The 21,588-nt window shown below is 49.2% G+C and overlaps 2 protein-coding genes across 8 annotated transcripts in view; one reads left to right on the forward strand and one right to left on the reverse strand.

Moving 5' to 3' along the window:
* Nucleotides 1-11,684, forward strand: part of SLC12A5 (solute carrier family 12 member 5) — a 37,126-nt gene extending 25,442 nt beyond the window's left edge. The window contains exons 16-26 of one of the 3 annotated variants that reach the window (XM_014561753.2): nucleotides 229-333; nucleotides 1,613-1,781; nucleotides 3,895-4,090; nucleotides 4,936-5,105; nucleotides 5,487-5,618; nucleotides 6,577-6,684; nucleotides 7,551-7,673; nucleotides 7,766-7,965; nucleotides 8,294-8,308; nucleotides 8,565-8,698; nucleotides 8,901-11,684. In XM_014561753.2, the coding sequence (XP_014417239.2) occupies nucleotides 229-333; nucleotides 1,613-1,781; nucleotides 3,895-4,090; nucleotides 4,936-5,105; nucleotides 5,487-5,618; nucleotides 6,577-6,684; nucleotides 7,551-7,673; nucleotides 7,766-7,965; nucleotides 8,294-8,308; nucleotides 8,565-8,698; nucleotides 8,901-8,992 (1,444 nt within the window). In that variant the 3' untranslated portion in view covers nucleotides 8,993-11,684. The remainder of the gene's footprint in view (nucleotides 1-228; nucleotides 334-1,612; nucleotides 1,782-3,894; nucleotides 4,091-4,935; nucleotides 5,106-5,486; nucleotides 5,619-6,576; nucleotides 6,685-7,550; nucleotides 7,674-7,765; nucleotides 7,966-8,293; nucleotides 8,309-8,564; nucleotides 8,699-8,900) is intronic. The other 2 variants (XM_032461279.1, XM_032461277.1) reach the window with 2 other exon arrangements.
* A 667-nt stretch (nucleotides 11,685-12,351) lies between these two features.
* Nucleotides 12,352-21,588, reverse strand: part of NCOA5 (nuclear receptor coactivator 5) — a 28,774-nt gene continuing 19,537 nt past the window's right edge. For 3 of the 5 annotated variants that reach the window (XM_032461280.1, XM_032461281.1, XM_032461283.1), the window contains 6 exons: nucleotides 21,089-21,415; nucleotides 19,582-19,718; nucleotides 18,476-18,602; nucleotides 16,418-16,617; nucleotides 14,733-15,053; nucleotides 12,352-14,272 (listed from right to left, as the gene is read on the reverse strand). In XM_032461280.1, coding sequence (XP_032317171.1) covers nucleotides 13,683-14,272; nucleotides 14,733-15,053; nucleotides 16,418-16,617; nucleotides 18,476-18,602; nucleotides 19,582-19,718; nucleotides 21,089-21,415 — 1,702 coding nt within the window. In that variant the 3' untranslated portion in view covers nucleotides 12,352-13,682. Of the gene's footprint in view, nucleotides 14,273-14,709; nucleotides 15,054-16,417; nucleotides 16,618-18,475; nucleotides 18,603-19,581; nucleotides 19,719-21,088; nucleotides 21,416-21,588 lie in introns of those variants that run through there. The other 2 variants (XM_032461285.1, XM_032461284.1) reach the window with 2 other exon arrangements.

Consider the following 21,588-nt stretch of genomic DNA (forward strand, 5'->3'; position numbering starts at 1 on the left):
AGAGGATGGGGCTAGCATGGAGGGGAAAGGATGATGGGGAGGGTTTGGGAGATGCGGGGCAGGAGCAGAGGGAGGGGCTGAAGCTTTGAGAAATGGATGTGGCAGGAGCGATGTGCACCTCCTGTCTGAGCCTGAGACAGATGGCTCTGGGCTGGGGCAGCCACTTCATTGTGGACGGTTCTCCCTGACACTACTTGGCCTTCTGTGATCCTCCTTCCTGGCCCCCAGGGCAGAGAAGGAGTGGGGTGATGGGATCCGAGGCCTGTCTCTCAGCGCTGCTCGCTATGCCCTGTTACGCCTGGAAGAAGGGCCCCCGCACACCAAGAACTGGAGGTAAGTGGTGGGGGCACAAGTGTCAGGGCTCAGGGAGGGCGAGGAAGGGAGCAGGGCCTGACCCACCCTGCTTGCTTTGGCTGAGTGGTGTTCCCGCCATAAAGGTGAGCTCTCACCTCTCCTCCTTGGCTCAGCCTCATCTGAACCCTTTCCACCTACAACACCCAGGCTGAGCTGAGTTCCAGACATTTTGTTCTCCAAAACCCCACCTGCCACACCAGTCTCCATCCATCCATTCATTCCACCATTTGTTTAAAAAAAAAAAAGAGGAACACATGATGTGTGCCCAGCCCCCTTCTAGTCTCTGGGGACAGAGGGAGCACACAGTTCCATGGAGAAGGCATATGCAGAGACAGATAAACTTAATGTCGCATTGCATTTGCTCTGGGAGAGGTGGAATCATCCACTCTGAGAGTTATAGGACCTCTTAGAAATCTCTAGGTTGATAAGAATCCCTCCATTTTATGCACGTGAAAATCAGGGCCTAGAGAGGGTCTCAGAGGTCATGGAAGGCAGAACTGGACCCAGAATCTTCACCTCTTGCCTCTCAGCCCAGGGTGCTAACTGATTGCTCTGCAAGCCTGACCTCTCATTCTTCTCCCTCAGGTCCAATATGCTAAGAGTAGGCCTGAGACTCTAGACTATGCCCAGGACATCGTTGGCTTGTCCTTGCTGATATCTACTAAACTGGGTCTTCCAGAGACTGGGCCTTTGCATAATTTGTCTGTGAATCCTTGAATGCTTAGCACAGGGTCTAGCCTAGAGCAGGTGCTTATAGAATGCTACCAGATTGATAGGTGGTTGGGTGGATGGGATGGCTAAATGAATAAGGAAATGAACAGTTAAATAGATGGGTAGATGGCTAAGTCTACATACGTAGGGGAGGGTGCCTGAGTGAAGAGATGAATGTGTGAATGGACAGTGGTAGGTGGCTATGGGGATAACTGAGTGAATAATACATTTGTAGGTAAATTAACATAGAAATGAGTGGATAACTGAAGGATAAAATAGATGGGTGGGTGGTTGGATGGACAGATGTATGGATGAGTGAGGTAGATGGAGAGATGGATGGGTGGGTGGATAGTTGAATGTGTGGGAGAGGGTCGGATGGGTTGCTATTCAAAGAAGGGGATGGATGAATGTTTAGGTGGGCGGATGGATGTTGGGGGTATAGGTGGATGGAAGAATGGAGAACAACTGGTTAATGAACTCACCAGTGTATGGTGTATGTGTGTATGGTGGGTGGTGGCTGGATCATGTGACCTTGCACTCTCTTCAGGCCACAGCTGCTGGTGCTGGTGCGTGTGGACCAAGACCAGAACGTGGTACACCCACAGCTGCTCTCGTTGACCTCCCAGCTCAAGGCAGGGAAGGGTCTGACCATCGTGGGCTCTGTCCTTGAGGGCACCTTTCTGGACAACCATCCCCAGGCCCAGCGGGCAGAGGAGGTGAGTAGAGGCGCTGGTGGGGACAGGGGAAGGACAGGGCACTCAGGAAGACAGTCCTTGCTCCTTTCCACGTTCCTTCCTTACCACCTTTGCAATCAACTGGGGCTCAGGCTTTTCTGTCCTCTTTCTTGGAAGAGGAGTCCAAAGGCTAAGTGAGTGTGTTCCTTAGAATCCAACTCACAGAACTCGACCATCTGAGCCAGAAGGGCACATTTTATGGGTAAGGAAACTGAGGCTTAGAGAAATCAGTCCTTTTGTTTAAGGACAGAAAACAGACACACAGAACTGCTAGACTAGAGGCAGGGGAGGGTATAACACAGTGGTAGAATGCATGCATGAGATCCTGGGTTCAAAACCCGGTACCTCCATTAAAAAAGAAATTAAATAAATAAATAAAATTGTTAAAAAAAAAAAAAACTGCTAGATTCCTACTCCAGACTTCTTCCTGCCGAAGTATAAATCTTTCAGTGTTTTCACATCTGTGGGTTCTCTTGAACACCATATCACATGAAATTGGCAGGGTGAGTATCCATATTTGTCACAGGAAGAAACTGAGGCCCAGAGAGGGAAAGCAGATTGCTGAAAAGTCACAAAGCCGGCTGGAAGCATAGGCAGGATTTGAACCCGGGTCTCTGACTCTAGGTCACCTGCTCTTGTTACCATCCACTGGCCCATGCCTATGGAGCAGTGCACAGAGCCAGTGTGGGCTAGGGTGGTTGGGGTCTGCATTTAGTGGCATTAACAGGTGTCTGGAACCTGGTGGGTGGAGGAAGTGGTTCCTGTCTGCCATTTGGGCCTCTCTCCCCTTGGGGCTATGGCTAGTAGTGGAGAGAGGAAAGGGAGCCCCAGGGAGGTGAGGGGAGGCAGGGAGGGGCACCCCTAATGGCTTGTGACAGTTGCTATTTCTGCCTCACTGGGCCGTTCACACCAATCTGTCAGGGCCCAGGGCTGGAGGCCTCCACTGGTCAGTTTAATTCAACATGCAGTGGCTGTGAACGCGCTGTGCACCAGGCACTGGGTGAGGCCCCGGGGGAACATGGAGAGGTAGAAGACCAAATCCCAGCCCTCGAGGTGGTCACAGGCTGATGGGGAATAGCATGAGAGTAATACAATGTGTTGAGTGTTTACAATCTGTCAGGCTGTATACTAAGCCCTACTCATATCATCTTATGTAATTCTCCCTCTTTCTAAATGAGGTAGCTGTCACGATGCCCATTTAATAGATGAGGACACTGAGGCTCATGAAGGTGATTTGCCCAAGGTTACCCTGAAGTTATTAACTAACACAGCACCTATCAACCTCAGTGTATGTTGTATCTTCCCAAACAGCCTGTGACCACCTCAAGGGCTGGGATTTAGTCTTCTACCTCTTCATCTCCCCCAGGGCCTAGCCCAGTGCCTGGTGCACACACAGCACATTCGCAGCTACTGCATGCTAGGGTGGCAGAGGTAAAACCTGAAGAATTGTTTGACATCAGGATATTGGTTAAGAGTGTGAAGGATGGAGTCAGACCCCTGGACTTGAACCTCTACATTAACATACATTAGCTGTATGCCTTTAAGCAAGTCTTAATTTCTCTGAGCCTCAATTTCTTTATCTATAAAATGAGAGCAATGAGAACACTTCCCTCATTGTGCAGATGGAATGGGCATGTAAAATGCTTACCATTATGCTAACTTACAAATTTGTTAGATATATGTTGTCTGGCTATGCAGAAGAGCCCAGTTTCATTCTGGTCTGGGTGGTGGGGGGTGGTAGCTGAAGAAGGTGATGGTTGAGTTGGGCCAGGTAGGGTGTCATGTACTATGGGGGGAGGGAGTCTGGGTGTGGTGGAGAGTCTGCAGAGGGACTGTGTGAGCAGCAGTGGGGTAGTGGGAAGTGTGGGGTCCAATTATGAAGAGCTCTGATTGATCAGGGAGGAATGGGGGCCATAGGTGACAGGGAGCCATGCATGATTCTGGTGCTAGAGGCTGAGATGATCAGAGCCGAACTTCAGAAACATCAAAATGATGGAGGGGAGACATGGGAGGTAGGGAGACTGCAAGAGTCTGGGCAGGGCCAGGGAGGACCGAGGCTGGTCCTTTTCTGACCCCTCACCCCCACCCCGTGCAGTCTATCCGGCGCCTGATGGAGGCAGAGAAAGTGAAAGGCTTCTGCCAGGTAGTGATTTCCTCTAACCTGCGAGATGGCGTGTCCCATCTGATTCAGTCTGGGGGCCTTGGGGGGCTGCAGCACAATACCGTGCTCGTTGGCTGGCCCCGCAACTGGCGGCAGAAGGAAGATCATCAGACGTGGAGGAACTTCATTGGTAAAGCTGAGTGGGCTAGAGGTGGTGGTGGGTTGGGGGCTGTGGTGGGCTGGGTTCTTCGGGCCTCAGGACCATTTCCCAGTTGTCATAGTGTGGATTTTGCAAATGCAGGTGATGGTGTTCAAAGCCGGCCATGTGCCAGGCACTGTGCTGGGTGCTGGGGACTCAGGTGTGAAGGAGACGGTCTTGGTTCCTGCAGGGCTCACAACCCTGGGAGGAAGACAGTGCAGGGCAGTGGGAAGAGCTACAGCTTTGAAGTCACAGAGGCCCAGGGCTGAATCTCACCTCTGGCCCTTCCTCGCTGTATGATTGTTCATCAATGCTCCACCCTCTCTGAGCATAATATTCCTTGGTAGTAGTTGGTAATAAGTAATATAATAACTAATATTTATAGACTGTGTCCTGTGTGCCAGACAAGTGGAGGCTTTCTCTAGCCTTTAATTCTCTCAGCAGGCTGGTGACAGCTAGGCATTGCTGTCTCCATTTTATTGGTATGAAACTGAGGCCCTGAGAGATTAAGGTCACACAGCTGGTAAACCCAGAGGCTGCTTTATAGGTAGATCTGAGTTAGAAGACGGTTGGGAGGATTAAGTGAGCCCTGCATGGTAGAGTTCTTAATCAGAAGGGGCAGGTGTTGTTATTATCACTTGACAGGTGGGGAAACAGGCTCAGAGAGGTTTTCCCAAGTTCAAACAACACATAAGTCATGAGGCCCGGGTAGATGGGGGTTTTCTAACTCCTTAGCCCAAGGCCAAGGCAGGATGGGGTGGGGTGGGGGTGCTGGGTGCCAGGAGGGGACCAGGGTCACTGTTTTACCGTCTGGCCGTCTCCTTGGTCTCCTCCAGAGCTGGTCCGAGAAACCACGGCCGGTCACCTGGCCCTGCTGGTTACCAAGAACGTCTCCATGTTTCCCGGGAACCCCGAGCGCTTTTCCGAGGGCAGCATCGACGTCTGGTGGATTGTGCACGACGGGGGCATGCTCATGCTGCTGCCCTTCCTGCTGCGGCACCACAAGGTGCGCGTGCGCGCGTATGCGCGTGTTTGTGCGCACCAGCCCACGTCCATGGGCGGGGCTCCACCGGGGCCAGCCTCCCCCGTGAGCTCCCGGGAAAGGGCTCCGATCACCTCCTTCACTCTGAGATGTTGGGAACTGTGTCTCCCCTCACAGATATCCTTGAAATATAAAGGAGAACAATATTTAACTCAAGAGAGGGACCCTCACCTAAGCAGGGGAGTTTTTTAGGGTGTGGCCATTGAGATAGAGGATTGTGGGGCTGCATGTGTGTGGGGGAAGGTGAGTGGGAAGGGTGAGGCACAGGGTCCTCTCTAGGCTCTGGCACTGGGTCTCTGCACCGCATCTGGGCTGGATCTTTCTGGGTCCCCCTCACCCTTCCAGGTTTGGCGGAAGTGCAAGATGCGAATCTTCACAGTGGCCCAGATGGACGACAATAGCATCCAGATGAAGAAGGACCTGACCACATTTCTGTACCATTTACGTATCACCGCGGAGGTCGAGGTGGTGGAGATGGTGAGTCTCCAGGAGCCACCTCTGAAGTTTTGGAGTTCCACCTGGCTGTCTTTCCCCTGGGCCCCAGCACCAAATAAGGCAACCCCAACACCCATCAGCTTATGATGCTTCATCCTTTCCCCCTCATCCACTTTTTATCCTTTCACATATTCACCTGAGAGTCTATCCATTCATCCATCAATCCATCCACCCCTCTCTCTATAGGAATAGCCATGTCTCCATGTCTAACACTGCTTATTATTACATGTGAGGCACTGTTCTATGCACTACACACACACACACACACACACACACACACACACACACACACACATATATATATAAATTCTCACAGCAATCAATGAAACATACACAATTATCAGCATTTCCATTTTACAGATTAGGAAGCTGGGGCACAGAAAGCTTAAGTAATTTGTCCCCAGTGCACACTGTGACAGAGCCAGTATTCAAACCCAGGCAGACTGGCTCTAGAGTCCATGCTCCGAGAGATTATATTCCACAGCCTCTCATCCATCCATTCCCCTCAGCTTATGTATCCATTTACCCATCCCTCTGTGCATTCATTAATCTACCCATATATTCATTAATGTACTCACTCATTCATCCATTCATCCATGTATGTATTCATTCATCTCTGTGTTCCTTTTAAAATTTCTTCCCCTTCTCTACTCACCCAGGTAATTAATTTATCCATTCATTCACTAATTCACCCATTCATTTTCTGGGTCTTATGCTTGGCTGAGGAGGGAATGAGCTGCATTCCTTCAAAGAGCATCACCCTCTGCTTTGTCCTTGCCTCCCACAATTGTTGATAAAACTAGGTCATTGGATAGGGAAGCCCTGGGCTGACAGAAAGAAGGGGGCCTGCCTCCCTTCCCTTGGCCTTGCACCTGAGCTCAGAGCTCATACTTTCTTCCCTTGCCCTCCTCACCCTGTCTCGACCCCTGCCTGCCCACAGCATGAGAGTGACATCTCAGCTTACACCTATGAGAAGACGCTGGTGATGGAGCAGCGTTCCCAGATCCTAAAACAGATGCATTTAACCAAGAACGAGCGGGAGCGGGAGGTGAGGTTGCCCTGGCTGGGCTCTGAAAGTCTCAAGCTGCTGGCAGCTCTGGGTCTGCTCAGGTTTGGGATGGCCTGCTCCTGGCCATTGGCACTGCCACCTCCTGGAACTGGGCTCCCAGCAGTGGGGGTATACACTGCACCTGCATCTATCAAGCCACCTAGCCAGGATGCAGAGGGGCTTTGGCATGGGTGACAGATCTGCTCTCTGTGAGACTTCTGGGGCCCAAGGGAGAATAGTGCAGGCTAATTAGATGTATGGATGATGATTCCTCAGGGGCGTGGGCTGCCAGTGTGGGGGACAAGGGATCATGTGATAGACCCTCAGAGACTGGGTAACAGATGGATATTTCAGGATATAGCTGATGGTAGGAGTTGAGGGCAAACCTCCTAGGGTGTGGATGGTGAGTTCTCAGGGGTAATGATGGTGAGCTCCCATGGGGAGTGGAGTTTGGATGAAAGCTCCACACCAGGGAGTGCAGTCCTTGAGGAAATGAGTGATGGTACCCTGGGTCTGGGGACAGAAAAGCCCTTGGAGGTGGGTGACAGTAAGATTGTAAGAAATGGCATGTACACTGGCCACCAGAACTGACACTGGGACTTAGTGATAAGGTAGAGCTCGGCTGAGCCAGGTGTTAACACTTTGGTCGCTGAATAGTGGGGAGGTTAGGAGTTCTGGAGAGAAGTTTGAGTGGCCATGTCCATGGAACAATAGCCATTTGGTGTGGAAACAATGCAGTATTTTAACAACCGGTACATGTCTCAAAAGTACACATCTTGACTGAACATCAGCTTTGGGAGTAGCTCTTTTTGGGGCATGGGTAGTGACTTCCAGCAGAACTGGCACCACCCTGTGTCACTCCCTAGATCCAGAGTATCACAGATGAGTCTCGTGGCTCAATCCGGAGAAAGAATCCAGCCAACACTCGGCTCCGCCTCAACGTTCCAGAAGAAACAGCCGGTGACAGTGAGGAGAAGCCAGAAGAGGAGGTATGCAGCTGGAGTGGTTTGGCCCCAGCCAGTGGGAGCAGAACGTTTGGGCTCCAAAGGAATCACATGCTGTCCCTTCTTTCATCCCTCAGGTGCAGCTGATCCATGACCAGAGTGCTCCCAGCTGCCCTAGCAGCTCGCCATCTCCAGGAGAGGAGCCTGAGGGGGAGGGCGAGGCAGATCCAGAGAAAGTCCATCTCACCTGGACCAAGGACAAGTCGGTGGCAGAGAAGAATAAGGGCCCCAGTCCTGTCTCTTCTGAGGGCATCAAGGACTTCTTCAGCATGAAGCCGTACGGGCCTGGGGGCTAAGGGATGGGGTCTGGGGTGAGCCTCCAGGGTCTTTGCTCCCATGGCAGAGCAAATGAGCAGAAGGGGTCCTGGTCTGGCAATTGGAAGACCCAGCCCAGACCTTGTCTTTGTTTCCCCAGCTGAGAACTCTGGTTGGGCCTGATTGCGAATGGTCAGAATTCCCAGGTTCAGGCAGTGGAAAGGCAAAGGCTGAGGGGCTGGGAGAGCAGGACCAGTCTGCACTCAGGGTGGACGATGATCAGCCGCTCCTGCTTTTTCTGACCCCCTCTCTTTTTCTTCCTCTCTTTGCTTCTCTTGTGTTTCCTGAAGGGAGTGGGAGAACTTGTAAGTGCTTCAGAATTTTAAAATTCTGGGTTGGTTAGGGTACCTTCTTTCCTCACTCTATCATGAACATTCGATTTGTGCTCCTGACTTCGGGGGTCTCTGAATAGCCCAGCTTGGAGAGGTCTGGGATTGGTAGTCCCTGGCTTGCAAGGACCAGGTCCCAGCAGCCAGGTGCTCCGGGGGCTGGGAGGGCTCCTGAATCCAACTCTCCCCTCTCCCAGGCTCACGCACCCTCCTGCCTTTCTTCCTCCCTCAGGAACCAGTCCAACGTGAGGCGCATGCACACGGCTGTGCGGCTGAACGAGGTCATCGTCAAGAAATCCCGGGACGCCAAGCTTGTTTTGCTCAACATGCCTGGGCCTCCTCGCAACCGCAACGGTGACGAAAATTGTATCCTGGGCTTAATATTGGGAGGAAGGGGGTGGTGGACGTCAGGGGACCTGGGTCTTAACTCTGGGAAGGAAGGAGCCTGTCCTGCTTCAGAATCAGCACCTCGGACAGGGACGCATTCCCAGCGTTCCCCTGGCGCTGAGCGCGACCCTAATTCCATCGCGAGGTACGGGAACGGTCTTTCTCCTTGACGGGCCCTCAGACATGGAGTTCCTCGAGGTCCTCACCGAGCACCTGGACCGAGTGATGCTGGTCCGCGGCGGCGGCCGCGAAGTCATCACCATCTACTCCTGAGAGCCAGGACCTGCCACTCGGGCCCGAGCGCGCCCGGCCCGCGGCCCTGGAGCCCTTGCCGCGCCCCCTGCCGCTGTCACCGTTTACATACAGACCCTGTGCCCACGCCCTGGCCCCCTTTCCCGCTGCCTGAAGCCCAGAGGTCACGTCCGTCGGGGCTGACTCGGAGAGGACCGCCCCCACGCGGAGATAAGAGCCCCGAGCTCCCCGTTGGCGTGTCGCCCTGTCGGCACCGGCTGCCCTTTTTCTAAGCCCGGCCTCGCCCCGTCGGAGGAGAAGCTGCAATAAAAGTCCGGAGGAGGCGCGGAGAGGAGCGGAGCTGGGGCTTTGAGGACCCCGGGTAGTCCGCGTGGCTCTTTTCCCCTCTTCCCACGCACCGCCCGGGTCCTCGCTCTGCGCTCCTCCCCCGGTGGCCCGGAGGGCGCGGGGTGGGAGGCCGCACTCAGCGGTGTCCGTCACTCCTAGTGCAGCCGCAGGCGCAGGCCGGCCGAGCCTATACATAGTGTAAAGGAGACATCGCGTGTATTTTTAACGTCCCCATATTTCTGTGACTAGAAGCGCAACAGACTTCTCGCCACTGTCGAGCTTTCCCGCTGGGGGCGCCCAAGGACGGCAGAGGCCTCGGGAGGCTGGGATTTCCTTGACATCCGAGAGTTTGAGAGCAAAAGTGCGTTAGGCCCAGGCGGGAGTCGTGGTCCCTCGACACCCCCTCGACGCCTCCTCGCCCTTTTCTGCGCGCCCTTGGCTTCCGACCCTTCCTCTTAGTTCTTTTCGGAGACGAGGTGAGACAAATGTCCAACTTTTCCTGGATTCGCCGCCCAGCGGATGTGAGCTTCCACTGTGGCTGCAGAGACGCGCGCGCAGCCTCTTCTTATTGGCTCTTATGCAAGCTGGGGCCAGGATAGGGGAGGGGCGCTCCTCAAGGAGAAGAAACCGAGAGAGGCCCTTGCCCCACCGAGGAAGCCCCGCCCCGGTGCCTTCGCTGGGGAAGCAGGCGTCTCTCCTCAGTCGGATAGTCGCCTGCTCCCCCTATCCCATGGCTCTTCGCCAAAGACTGAAATCTGGGAGCTGGAGGGCGTCCCGTCGCCCGGAGTTTCCTCCCTGGGACAGGTGAAGGCGGCGGCAGAGGTTCTGGTTTAGGGGCTAGACCCACCGGGGAGGCCCCTGATGTTCCAATGTCGCCTGTCCCAACCCGGCAGCTCCGACTTCGGGGACCCAGCTGCCTTCTCCGCGTCCCGGGGCCGGGCCTCGCTGCCTAGCAGCGGCCTCTAGCTGCGCCTCCCAGGTACCTGGGCCTGGGGGAGGGCTGGAGTCGCCACGTGCTTTGTTCTTAGCGCCTCTCTGCCCTCCTCCAACTAGGACCCAAGGCCTTTGGCTTCTCCAACTCCAGTCCTTAGCACTTTGGCTCCACCAGCCCGGTTGGAGGCGCCCTCTATCCCTAGAGAAAGTGCTTTGGCCGGGTTCCCTTCCCCCCAGGGCACGTTACTAAGGGGGATAGGCACTGCATGCTCGTTCCAGGGTCCTCTGGGACTGGGTACAGTACCTCCAGCTCCAGGGCCCTGATCTTCGCACCTAGTTAGACATCTCGCCCACCTCCCAGAGCTGGAGCTACTGGCTACTCCTGACCTCACCACCTCCTTTCCTTCCAGCCCAAGGCAGAGAGCTGGAGCTGGTGCCATCTAGACTGGGTCAGGTGTGGCTGGAATTAGGTCTGAACAGCTGCCGGTTAGGCCAAGGCTCCTCCGAAATTTCAGCAGGGGGCTGGATAGATTCTTCCAGGTAGTAATCATAAGTTGGAGGTATTAGACACCAGCACCTCCCCCAAACCCCCATCCTTCAAAAGACCTCCCTCTGAGAACCACAGCTGGGTCTAGCCTTCTGGGAGGCTGAGCATTCCCTGGGCTAAAGTGGTGGATAGGCAGAGGGAAAAGGGGCTGTATTAACATCAATTAGGGAACCAAAGTTGCACTACCTGGGCCCAGACTGTCTGGTTGGCAAGAGCAAAGTTTCCGTTGATGAACAGACATCTCACAACAAAAACCCAAGTTTTCTGTGCTACATGTGCAATATTTGTTATGAATGTTATCACACGTCATTCATCAAATTATCTTTACAATCATGTAGCTAGATGTTTCATGTCCATTCAAGTGACTTTTATTCTGAGTGCAATATTTCAATAGCCTTGTAGTGATAACTAGTGTTGCTTTTGTTTTAGACTATGTGCAGGGCAATGCAATGAAGTTGAAAACCCTTGTAAATAGAAGAGGTTGCAAACCAAATCAAGAGTATTTATTACTATTATTAGGCCTGCCTTTAATTTTCAGTGTGTTTCAGTATTCTGCATTCTGCCTCAGTATTGATCTTGTGTTCTTTGTGCCAATATGAAAAGGAGAGGGTTGGTTCTTTCCTTTATTGTTGAATGCTCCCATTTAATGCTTTTTAGCTTTTACTGTATTAATTTTTTAGATTCCCGTCTGCACAAAATGCAATAAAAATAATTTTATTATACCCCTCACAGCCTGAGGTGTGCTGTTTGAACACTCTAGGGGGAAGAATTAGTAGGTGGCAAGAAGGGTATTTAAGGTGGTCCTCCCAGAGGACTCCAGGCTTTTAATCAGAAACACTGACCTCCCCCTACAGGAGACTTGGGTGGGCTGATCCTCCAGGTCTGGTTGCCGAGTTTGTGTGCTAATTCTGGGGCCCTGTCCTAGAGGGACAAAGAAACTGGCAGCAGGGGCATTGCACTGACATCTATGAGGTCATGAGCACTTACTAGGTCAGGCTCAGCGCTGTCAGCATCATGGTCCCTAATTCACTGGAGGCCTTGTGTCAGTTACTTCCCCACCCCCACCCCAAGTTTCCTGATGGGGCTCTCTATTAACTGCTCTCCAAGGCTGTTACCTGTGACTTTATGGTTCTGCCAACTCTCTCCACAATGAGCAGAACAGAAGGTGGTAACTGAGACAAAATCAAAACAGGAGAGTGCCCCACTCTCCACTGGCCTTCGGCCAGAAATGGCCTCCTCACAGTCCTGTTTTCCTTTCCTACAAAAGGAGGACAAGCCTCTGACACAAAGTCTGTCACAAATATGGACGTTTACACAGCATTACAATTAACCAGCAGGCTTTTGCTCTGAACTGGTTATGGAAACTTCTAACTAGGTGAGCTGCATAAGAAAAGAAGCTGAGGTTAAAAGAGGTTTTGAGGCCTGACTGCAGGTTGAGTGCAAGATGGGGCAGACCTCATAGCAGACTGAAACCAGTCAGTGGCTCTGTCAGAGAACCTCACCTTCTGACTCTTAGAAGGAAGGCCCACAAAGAGGCCCTGCAGATATTCACACCCAAAAAAGACAACACAGCTTTCACTTTTTCATTTTAATTAAAAAGTAATCATCTCATCTTATTAACAACACAAGAGTTCCAAAGAGGAAAAAACACTATATAACACAAACAGGTCAGAACATAAAACACTGCCATCTGGGGACCTTGAGATTCTGAAACCACTGTTTACTCAGTTACTGGCAGGGACTCAGCTGAAGTCACTGCACTCCCTCTGCCACGGGCCCCTTGAGACCGATCCACAAGGCTCTAATGAGCACCATCCGTAGGGAGAGGGCAGCTTCCTTTGGCTCCATTTAGAGCAGCAGCCAGAAGTCCTCCCTCTAGTAACATCACTCTGGCTCAAAAGTTACAAACAGCTGCCTATATCCAGAACATGTCCAACTACCAAAAGTCTGATATCAAAATGGTCCCTACCTCCTGCTGCTCAGAAAACAACAAGAGCCTCATTTTTGAGCCAAAAGCTCAAAACAATCACTGAAAACAATGGGTGTTCACTGCCAGAGTCGAGAGTTGCCTTCTCAGAAACAATTCCATGAAACCACTACTGGTCAGGGAGAGGCTGACAGAAAAGTTAGGGGGTAAGAGTGGTTGGGGCCCAGATTCACAGTTTGTGTTAAACTGCTGGTCACTGGAGTTGTTCAGTCCATGGGAGATCCTCCAACAAAATGAAAGCAAAAAAGAAAAAGAGAAAACCTAAAACCAGTAACACTGGGTCAGGCAGAAATGTGTCTGCTCTGTGGCTGCCACGGCCACTCCTTAACAACTCCAGAGGAGCTGGTTTATGAGCCCTCAAGCAGACCCACGTATGTGGGATGGGGCATGATGGCACCGTGCCTGCCAAGTCCAGACTGCTACTCTGCAACCCTGGGCAGGAGCTCGAGCTCTGGCGGGCCTGTGTGAGGCTGGGAAATCTTGGTAGGTTCACAATAAACAAGGGCAGTGGCTCCTGACATGAAAATGCCATCCCAAACTCAGCCAGTTGGGGCTTGGCTCCTTCTCCTCCCCTGCCCCCATATCCAGCTGACAGAGAGACCAGACAGACCCATGAGATATAGAGACAGAGCCCAGACACCTATACTCCCTGTGACCCCAGAGATATTTTCTACCAAAACAAACAAAACAAAAACAAAACAACAAAAAAAAGGACACCCCCAAATGCAGTACAAAACTCTGACTCTAGAAGGAATAAGTAACACAGCCTTGGGCAGAAGAGAGCAGGTGGTAGAAACTTATGACATTCGATGTGGACCTGGACAGGCGCAAAGAACATCCTCCAAACAACTCTAGTTAGAACGCAATAGGCGGGAGGCCAGGGGACGAAGGGAACCGGGAGTAGTTGAGATTCAGCCTCAGTAATGCCTCTGGTACGATCCCATGGGGGCCTGGGGCCGCCCGACCTGTGCTGCGGTCTGGCTAACCAGGTGGGAGAGAGCAGGGCCACTCTGGATCAGTGTGTCCAGAGCCTTCTGTACACTTGGATTGTCAAAGTTGATACCTGTGGAAGACACCGGCCTCTGGCTAGCCAAGTTGCTGGCAGGTGCCAGGCGAGTGGAAGGCTGGCCAAAGAGCCCTTGGGAAGGAGCCCCAGGCCGGGGGCCCATGTTCCGAGCAGATCCTGCCTGTCCCAAAATGTTTGGAGGCTGATTGCCAGAGGCCTGTGATCTTTGCTGAGGCTGGCTGTTCGCTGCTGTGGAAAAATTCTGGTTCTGGGTGTTTCCGGCAGCAATCGAGGGGGATACAGAGCTGCTATTGGCCGCAACCGTGCCACTATTGAAGAGGCTGAGGATTTTGGCCTGAAGCTCTTGTTGGGAGGTGGGGGGTGCAGCTGGAGTGGGTGTAGCAGAGGGGAGCACTTGGCCGCCCTGGAGCGGTTGGGAGCTTGGCTGTGTCTTCAGCGAGGCACCCGAAGTCGCCCCGAGTGGTTGACGGGAAATCGGGCCTAGAAGATAGAATGAGGAAGTACCTGCTTGAAATGTACCCTCCATGGGCAGGAGGCTTAGCAGCCCAGGGAAGAACAACAATCACTGATCACATCAATCACATAGTACACAGACTATAACATCAATTTCCCAAAGGGGCCACTTCATGGTAAGTGCTGTTTCCAGGAAACAGTCTAGTTCCCCTAGAGAATCCCTAAAGAAAAAAGGGCATCCATCTTGGTTACTAGGGAGCCAGCAATACTAGCCCACCCACCACATTAACTACAGGGATCGTAATCCAGTACCCAAATCTTAAGATATCATTACATCAGCATGGATGGCCCAAGGGAGAATCCAAGGGATGGGCTCGTTTCCCTTACCCACCCCAAAGAGCCCTGGGCCTGCAACCCTCCCAACAGAGCCTGGGGATTAGAGAAATGCAGAGTCAGAACTTCACCTCGGCCCTGCCACGTAGCTCACCAGGCAGAGAGTCGGTGCTGCTCCTCATAAGCCGCTCCTTCCGCTCTCGCAGGTAGTTGATGATCTTGTCAGTCTCTTCGGCAGTGAGATACCTATTGTCTGCCAGCAAGTTGATGAGGCTTTGGATGGCTGGAGGGTGCCCCCCGCGTACTCCTTCCTCAGGGCCTCCTCGCTCTCTTTCCTGGAGGATGGCTTCATCAGCCATCTTGGCTGCCTGTCTGGCAATCTCCTCACGTTCCTTCTCCCGGCACTCATTCTTGTAGCGCTCATAATTTCTGGCCACCAGCACCATGGCGTCTGCCTGGGGCATGTTGCGATGCTCTGTGGGAGGGGATGACAAGAGTTATTTACTCCCATGACAGATTTGAGTGTCCACTCTACCAAGCCTTTCCTAACTTCAAACCATCAAGAAAAACATTTCAGTGACAAAAAGCCTTGGATTGGGAGATGGAGAGCAGCTGGAAGGGGAGGGAGATAAAGGCTGGGAAGATAGGTGAATGGATTTCTTTGGAAGAGTTCAGACATCTTTGTACAGAGCTAGTTCTTTGGGGGTATTCCTAGATCACAGCCATGTGCTAAAAACCAAAGTAACATGAAAGTCTCTCACAGATTCAAAAAGACCATGTGGAGAATAACCACAGGAGGCAGGCCACAGGGGTCCAAAAAGCCCTTCTGTAAAGCCTAGCTCTCCACTGTGCTCCTTGGGAGAGAGCTGATTTTGAATTCATCAGTTCAAAGGTCATGGATTAAGATCAAATTGTGACCCTAAATAACCTCCTCTCCTCACCCTTGGGCAACATGATTTACAGGGTGGTGAGAAGATTTCTCAGCACTTGATATAAATGTCTTCACACATCTTGAGGACAGTTCCTCAGAGAGACAAATGACCTGATCGTTTGAGAACCTTATACACTCTGTGGTTATGGGTGTAACTAGTCAGGCAAACAGAGCCTGAAGGTGGTAGGAAAAGGGAAAAGTCTATGTTGTAAGATCAATGAGTAGGACATTAGTTGGCTGAGTCTCAACAATCTGGGAGCAAAGGACTAAAAGCTACTTTAGGGAAGGACTTCAAGGAACCTACTCCGGGTCTCTGGGAGGTCAGGGCAACCTCCCTATTCTCACAGCCCCTCTACCCACTTCTCTAGCACACTTACACATAGTATCCTAATTGCCTGTTGTATTCTTTGTTCCTCATTAGAAAGTTCAATGAAAGCAAGGACTCAATTGCACTCAGTGTAGTATGTGCCAGAGCTCTGCTGGAGCTGGCTCTCACTGGTGAGAGCAGACTGTGCACATCTCTTCCCAACTTACCTTGAAGTGACTTCATGTTGGTGGCTTGAAATAGAACATGGTGGGAGTATTTACACCATGGAAATCAGCAAATGCTATAAACCACACCATCCCCCACCTCCAGAACTGGCTGTTAAACATTTGCCAGCACACCACTGTATACACCTAAGGGCTAAATATATCGTCATATATGGCAGGCCCAGAACTGTATCCAATGAAAGAATATCAGACAGACAAATGACTATCCAAGTTTCCACCAGGACACTTATAAAAGAGCCCTACCACATTTGAGTTGAAATACATTTACCTAAAACCTGCTGCATCTGAGTAAGTCATAAAAGAATTAATGGACTAGTGACTACTTCTGGAATTCTGACCCACTTGGGCCTCCATACCTTGTGGGGTTCCAAACATGATGTTGACTGTACAGGAGCGGTGAATCTGGTGTTGCTGGGTGATGACAATAGCAAAAGGAGACCCTCCTCTGCTAACATCCTCCAAAGCTTGTGACAGTGACACTTCTGTGTTGAGGAAGATCAAGTCCACTACCATGCCTAGGTCTCGAACCTTCCGTCCCACAGATTCAGCATAATCTCTGCAGAAACAAACAGGATCCAGGTGAGAACTTGATCAACTCCCAATCCACACACTGTGACATCTCAGCCAGCTCTGTGTGCTCCTATGGAGAGTTCAAATCCTAGCCCTCCCAGGGTCTCCCTAGCCCCCTCTTCAGGCTCCAAGGATCTAGACCAACTCCTTCTCTTTACATTGACTCAGAATGGTCACACATGAAGTTGCCAATAGCATTTATTGTAGGTATTTAATACCCAGGTCCTTCTCCTGATTCTCTAGTCCAATGGTCATTCCTTAACACCATCCTGCTGCCTAAGACATGTGGCACATACCTGTCTTTGGGGAAGCTGCACAACATAGTGGGGAAAGCATGAGTGTTAAATGCTAGAAAGGTAGGTTTGGATCCTAGTCCTAACATTTGCTTGCAAAGTTGAGGCTTTAAGCAAGTCCCTTTATCTCTTACAGACCTCAGTTTCTTTACCAATAAGACAGGAATAATATGGCTCAGCTTGTATGTCATTTCCTTGACTTTCTCTCCAATCTAAATCATATCCTTGATTTCTTCCTATAGGACTCATCACCAATACATTTATTTTTGTCATCTGTCCACATAGGGGATAAGTTCCACAAGAGGAAGAGGCCATGTGTGTTTGCTTAGCATTACAGCTCCAGGACCTAGCACTTGCCATGCATAGAAAAAAGCTGCTGAATAAATATACATGTAACATGACTATTGTGAAGATTAAAAATAATTTAAGTAAAGCACCTAGCATGATGTAATACATAGTAGGTCCTCAGAAAATGATAGCTATTATCACATATATAAAAAAAAAAGAATTTAAAAGAAAAAAGAACAAAAAAGCTATCTACAGGTTAAAGCAGCATCTATTTCTAAGTAAGGTAGCCCAGAGCCTGTGAGCTCTGCCTACTGCTTGGTGTCTCAACACTGATTTCCCTAGTCTCTGCCTTGAAATTAGCTCTTTAACCCCAAACTGCTAGAAAATACATGAAGTTATTTACTAACCACCTGGGGAAAGGGAACACAGCTACTGCCAAGTCTGCAGGCTGCTGTACTCCCTTCTGCATCTCTACTCTGCTTGTTCAAGGAAAGAATGTGAAACAGAAGGAATGCAATGGTGCTGTGAACTCTGGCTTGGCTAGCATGGTCACCTAACAGCTCTGCAAGGCCACAGCACTTCACAAAGGTGGCTTGGTTTTTAGCTGACAAATTCAGAGACGTGTACTTCCCAAAGTACTGGGGATTAAGAGTTGTCCCACAAAGGGGACATCTGTTGCTCTGCCTGACCAGCATATACTCCCTCTTCGATTTTCCTTTTGGAAGGGTTCCCTCTCCCACTCAGTCCACGTGGTTCCACAGGACTAATCCCACCTTTAGTTCTAGGGATGGGCACATGACCAGAACTGCTGGCCAAAGTGACTAATTCAGGGATGGGGAAGTAAGCCAGGGTAGTCCAGTGAAAAACAATTCCAGGACTTCAGGTGGAAGCAATGAGAAAGAGCAGCTCTTTCCATGGGTTTGCTAAGCTAAGACGATACATGTCTAGTACCATTCTGCCTTTTCAAGTAGAAAGCCTGTCTGAGAATGAAGGCAATACAGACACCAAGTCTTTACGACAGTTTGACCCTGGATGTGGCCATACCTGAACTTCCCAGTCAAGCAAACTGAAAACTCCCCTCTGGGGCTTAAGCCAGTTGCAGTGGGTTTTCTGTCACCTACAACTGAAAGGACACTGGCTAACATGGTATAGCAATGCCAGAATACACAACCCAAATTCAGTGGATACAGCTGCCAAGATGGAGCCTGAATTTCTCTTCTGGTCCTTCTCCTCACTCAGGAAAAATATCCAAAGCATTCTTACTTAGTCTGCTTGTTGACCACAATCACAGAACAATCCACAGGCCTCTCGGCATCAAAGCGTCTCTGGATTTCCTCAAAATACTGACGATAAAGCTCTTCTCTACGCCGTTCCTCACGTTTCAAACGCTCTGCAAGATAACACCAGGGAAAACTACAACACAGACTGAACCTTTCTATAAAATTAAGTTACAGGTCTTATTCTAAATCCTGAACTACTTGTAGGTAAAGGTCATAATATACACACACTCTCTGAATTAGTCCTCTAGACTACCACCTGAAATTAACCATAATTACTATTTTTTACTATTATAAATTCACTGAAATGGAATGATTGGATGAAAAGGCATGGTTGTTTTAATGCTTTATCTGATACATGCTGCCAAAATGCCCCCTAGAAAGGCCATTACTAATTTATTCCTTCACAAGGGTGGATTACCTAGTGCTATTTCTCCACATTTTAATCAACATCGAGAAGTGTCATTTAAAAAAAAATTCCTGCCAACTTGATAGGTAAAAGACGGTATTTCATTACTATTCTGATTTGCATTTTTGGGACAACTATTGACAGATACTTATTACTTGCTTAAAAAAAGAAAGCCAGTAAAGAGTATGTTTTATAACAAATTAAAAATGAGGTTCTTAACTCAACTTGTCCAGGTATAAAATAATTTAAAATCTTTAAAGATGCATTGAGAAAAACAGAGTTTTTAAAAAACATGTTTGTCGTAACCTAAAAAGGAGAAACTGTTAGGTAAACATTATAAATAAAACAAAAACCCCCACATGCTACATAGGTAAGGCAGACAGTTATTTGCTCAATGGGCAAAAGTAAGTACTTAACCTCTTCAGCTCCAACTTTTGTTCATTTCTTTTCTTATTGCTGGAATTTCATATTTATTTCTTCTTTTTGCATGACTAAACCAGACTAATTTACATTTAAAAAATGATTTTCAAGCTGAATGCTCTGTGTACGTGAATAGGCTATTTGTATTTCTTTTTGTGAATTGCTTGGCCAAGTCATTAGCCCCTTTCCAGTTGGTCATCAGTTTCCTCTCTCTTTTGTAAAGTATTCTACCAGTAACAGGAATAAACTGTTTCTGACACTACCTTTTGCACGAGACTGACTTTCTGGGACTGGAGGGCCTCGTCCATCAAAGCTATCTCTGTAGCGGTCAAAGTAAGGGTCATCCTTCCTCCTGCAATAGTCATCCATTCGCAGGTATCTGTCGTAAGATCCTTCTCTCCTGAAAATTTAAAGAAATTTGCACAAAGTTAAAAGTCCTATCCCACAAAAATAAAATACAGAGAATTCTTCAAGACCCAGTTGTCTGTGAGGAAGTAAGCATAGTAAGGCATAGGACTTTGGGATTAGACAAAGTTAAGTATCAGGGACTCAATGCTTATCAGTTCTGTGGTTGAGACTAAGTTAACCTACCTTCCAAAATGACTGGGAGGATGTACAGAAAGCTCTCAGCATAAAGTAAGCTCCCTGGCCTAAAGTAAATACAAAATAACTGGTAGTAATTATTGATATTAGTTTCAAGAAACCATTTCATGCCCCCACCCCTAGCCTCCTTCCCTGTGCTTTTTAAAAATTGTGGTTAAAAAACAAAACAAACAAGCCAAAAAGTATATATATAAAATGAATTTTCATCACCCTGAACAGTCTGAACAGAAACTCCTCCCCAATCTCTATAACCTCTAATCTACTTTATCTTTATGAATTTGCCTTTTCTAAATCTATAAGTGAAATCAAATGATATTTGTTTTTTGTGTCTGTCTGTCTGGCTTATTTCACATAGTATCACATTTTCGAGGTCCATCAAGGTTACAGCAGGTGTCAGAATCACTTTTCTTTCTATGAGTGAATAATATTCTATTATTTGGATATATCACATTTTTTATCCACCCACTGATGGACATTTGAATTATGTCTACTTTTTGGCTACTGAGAGTAGTTCTGCCATGTCCATTCACATACATTTGTGAGTCCCTCTTTTCAGTTCTTTTGGAAATATTCTCAGGAGTGGAACTGATAGGTCATAATTCTACTACAGTTATATATTATTTATTTATGTACTATTCTGCTACTATACTGAGGAATCGCCAGTTTTTCACAGTGGTCACACTATTTTACATTCCCACCAGCAATGTATGAGGGCTCTAGTTTCTCCACACCTAGCTAACACTTATTTAAAAAAAAAATTATTATAGCCATCTAGTAGGTATAAAGCGGTATCTCATTGTGGCTTTGATTTGCATTTCTCTGATGACTAATGATGTCAAGCATCTTTTCACGTATTTATTGGCCATTTGTGTATCTTCTCTGTGGTTTCGCCTGGCTCAAACAATGTGCACTCCATCTTTTTTTTGATTTGCACAATGCTGTCTTTCATAGGCCACAGGGTAAGATCTAGATTCATTCACTAAGCATAATTCATCATTAATTCATATATTCAGCAATTATTTATCGAGCACCACATCCACCACTTGATAGACACTGGAAATAATAGGGCTGATAAAGTCACTGTTGTATAGAGCTTTCAATCAGTTCAGCAGAACACACATAAAAAAGACTTAAAACAGAAACCAAGCAGAATAACTGTATATGTACCTGTACATGGGATCTCGGGAGTCTCTCATCTCTCTGTATCTGTCGTACATGGGGTCCCGGTGATCTCGAAAATCCCTTGAGTCTCTTAGGTCACGAAAGTCTCTAAGATCCCTCATGTCCCGAGCATCACGCATACTTCTGCTGTCTCTGTGATCCCGAATGTCTCTGCTATCTCTGTGGTCCCGCAAATCTCGGGGGTCTCGCATGTCTCTACTATCCCGGGCATCCCGGCCATTTCTGCCATCTCTGGGCTCTCTCCTCGGACTTCCTCGAATTGGGGATCGATCACGTCTTGTATCTCGACTGTCTCCAAAGCCATATGGATCTCTGTGGGAGGTAGCAAGAAGATGCTAAGACAAAGAAACTGAATAAGCCAATCCATCAGCTCTATATTGGAGGAAGCCCCCACCCTCCAAGCACTTTTCTCTAAAACATGGCAGTCAAACAGTGAGAACATGATTGAAATGTTAAGGACAGTCATCCATCTGGTCAGCAAATAG

The sequence above is a fragment of the Camelus ferus genome, chromosome 19 (genome assembly GCF_009834535.1).
Source record: "Camelus ferus isolate YT-003-E chromosome 19, BCGSAC_Cfer_1.0, whole genome shotgun sequence".
Lineage (NCBI taxonomy): Eukaryota > Metazoa > Chordata > Mammalia > Artiodactyla > Camelidae > Camelus > Camelus ferus.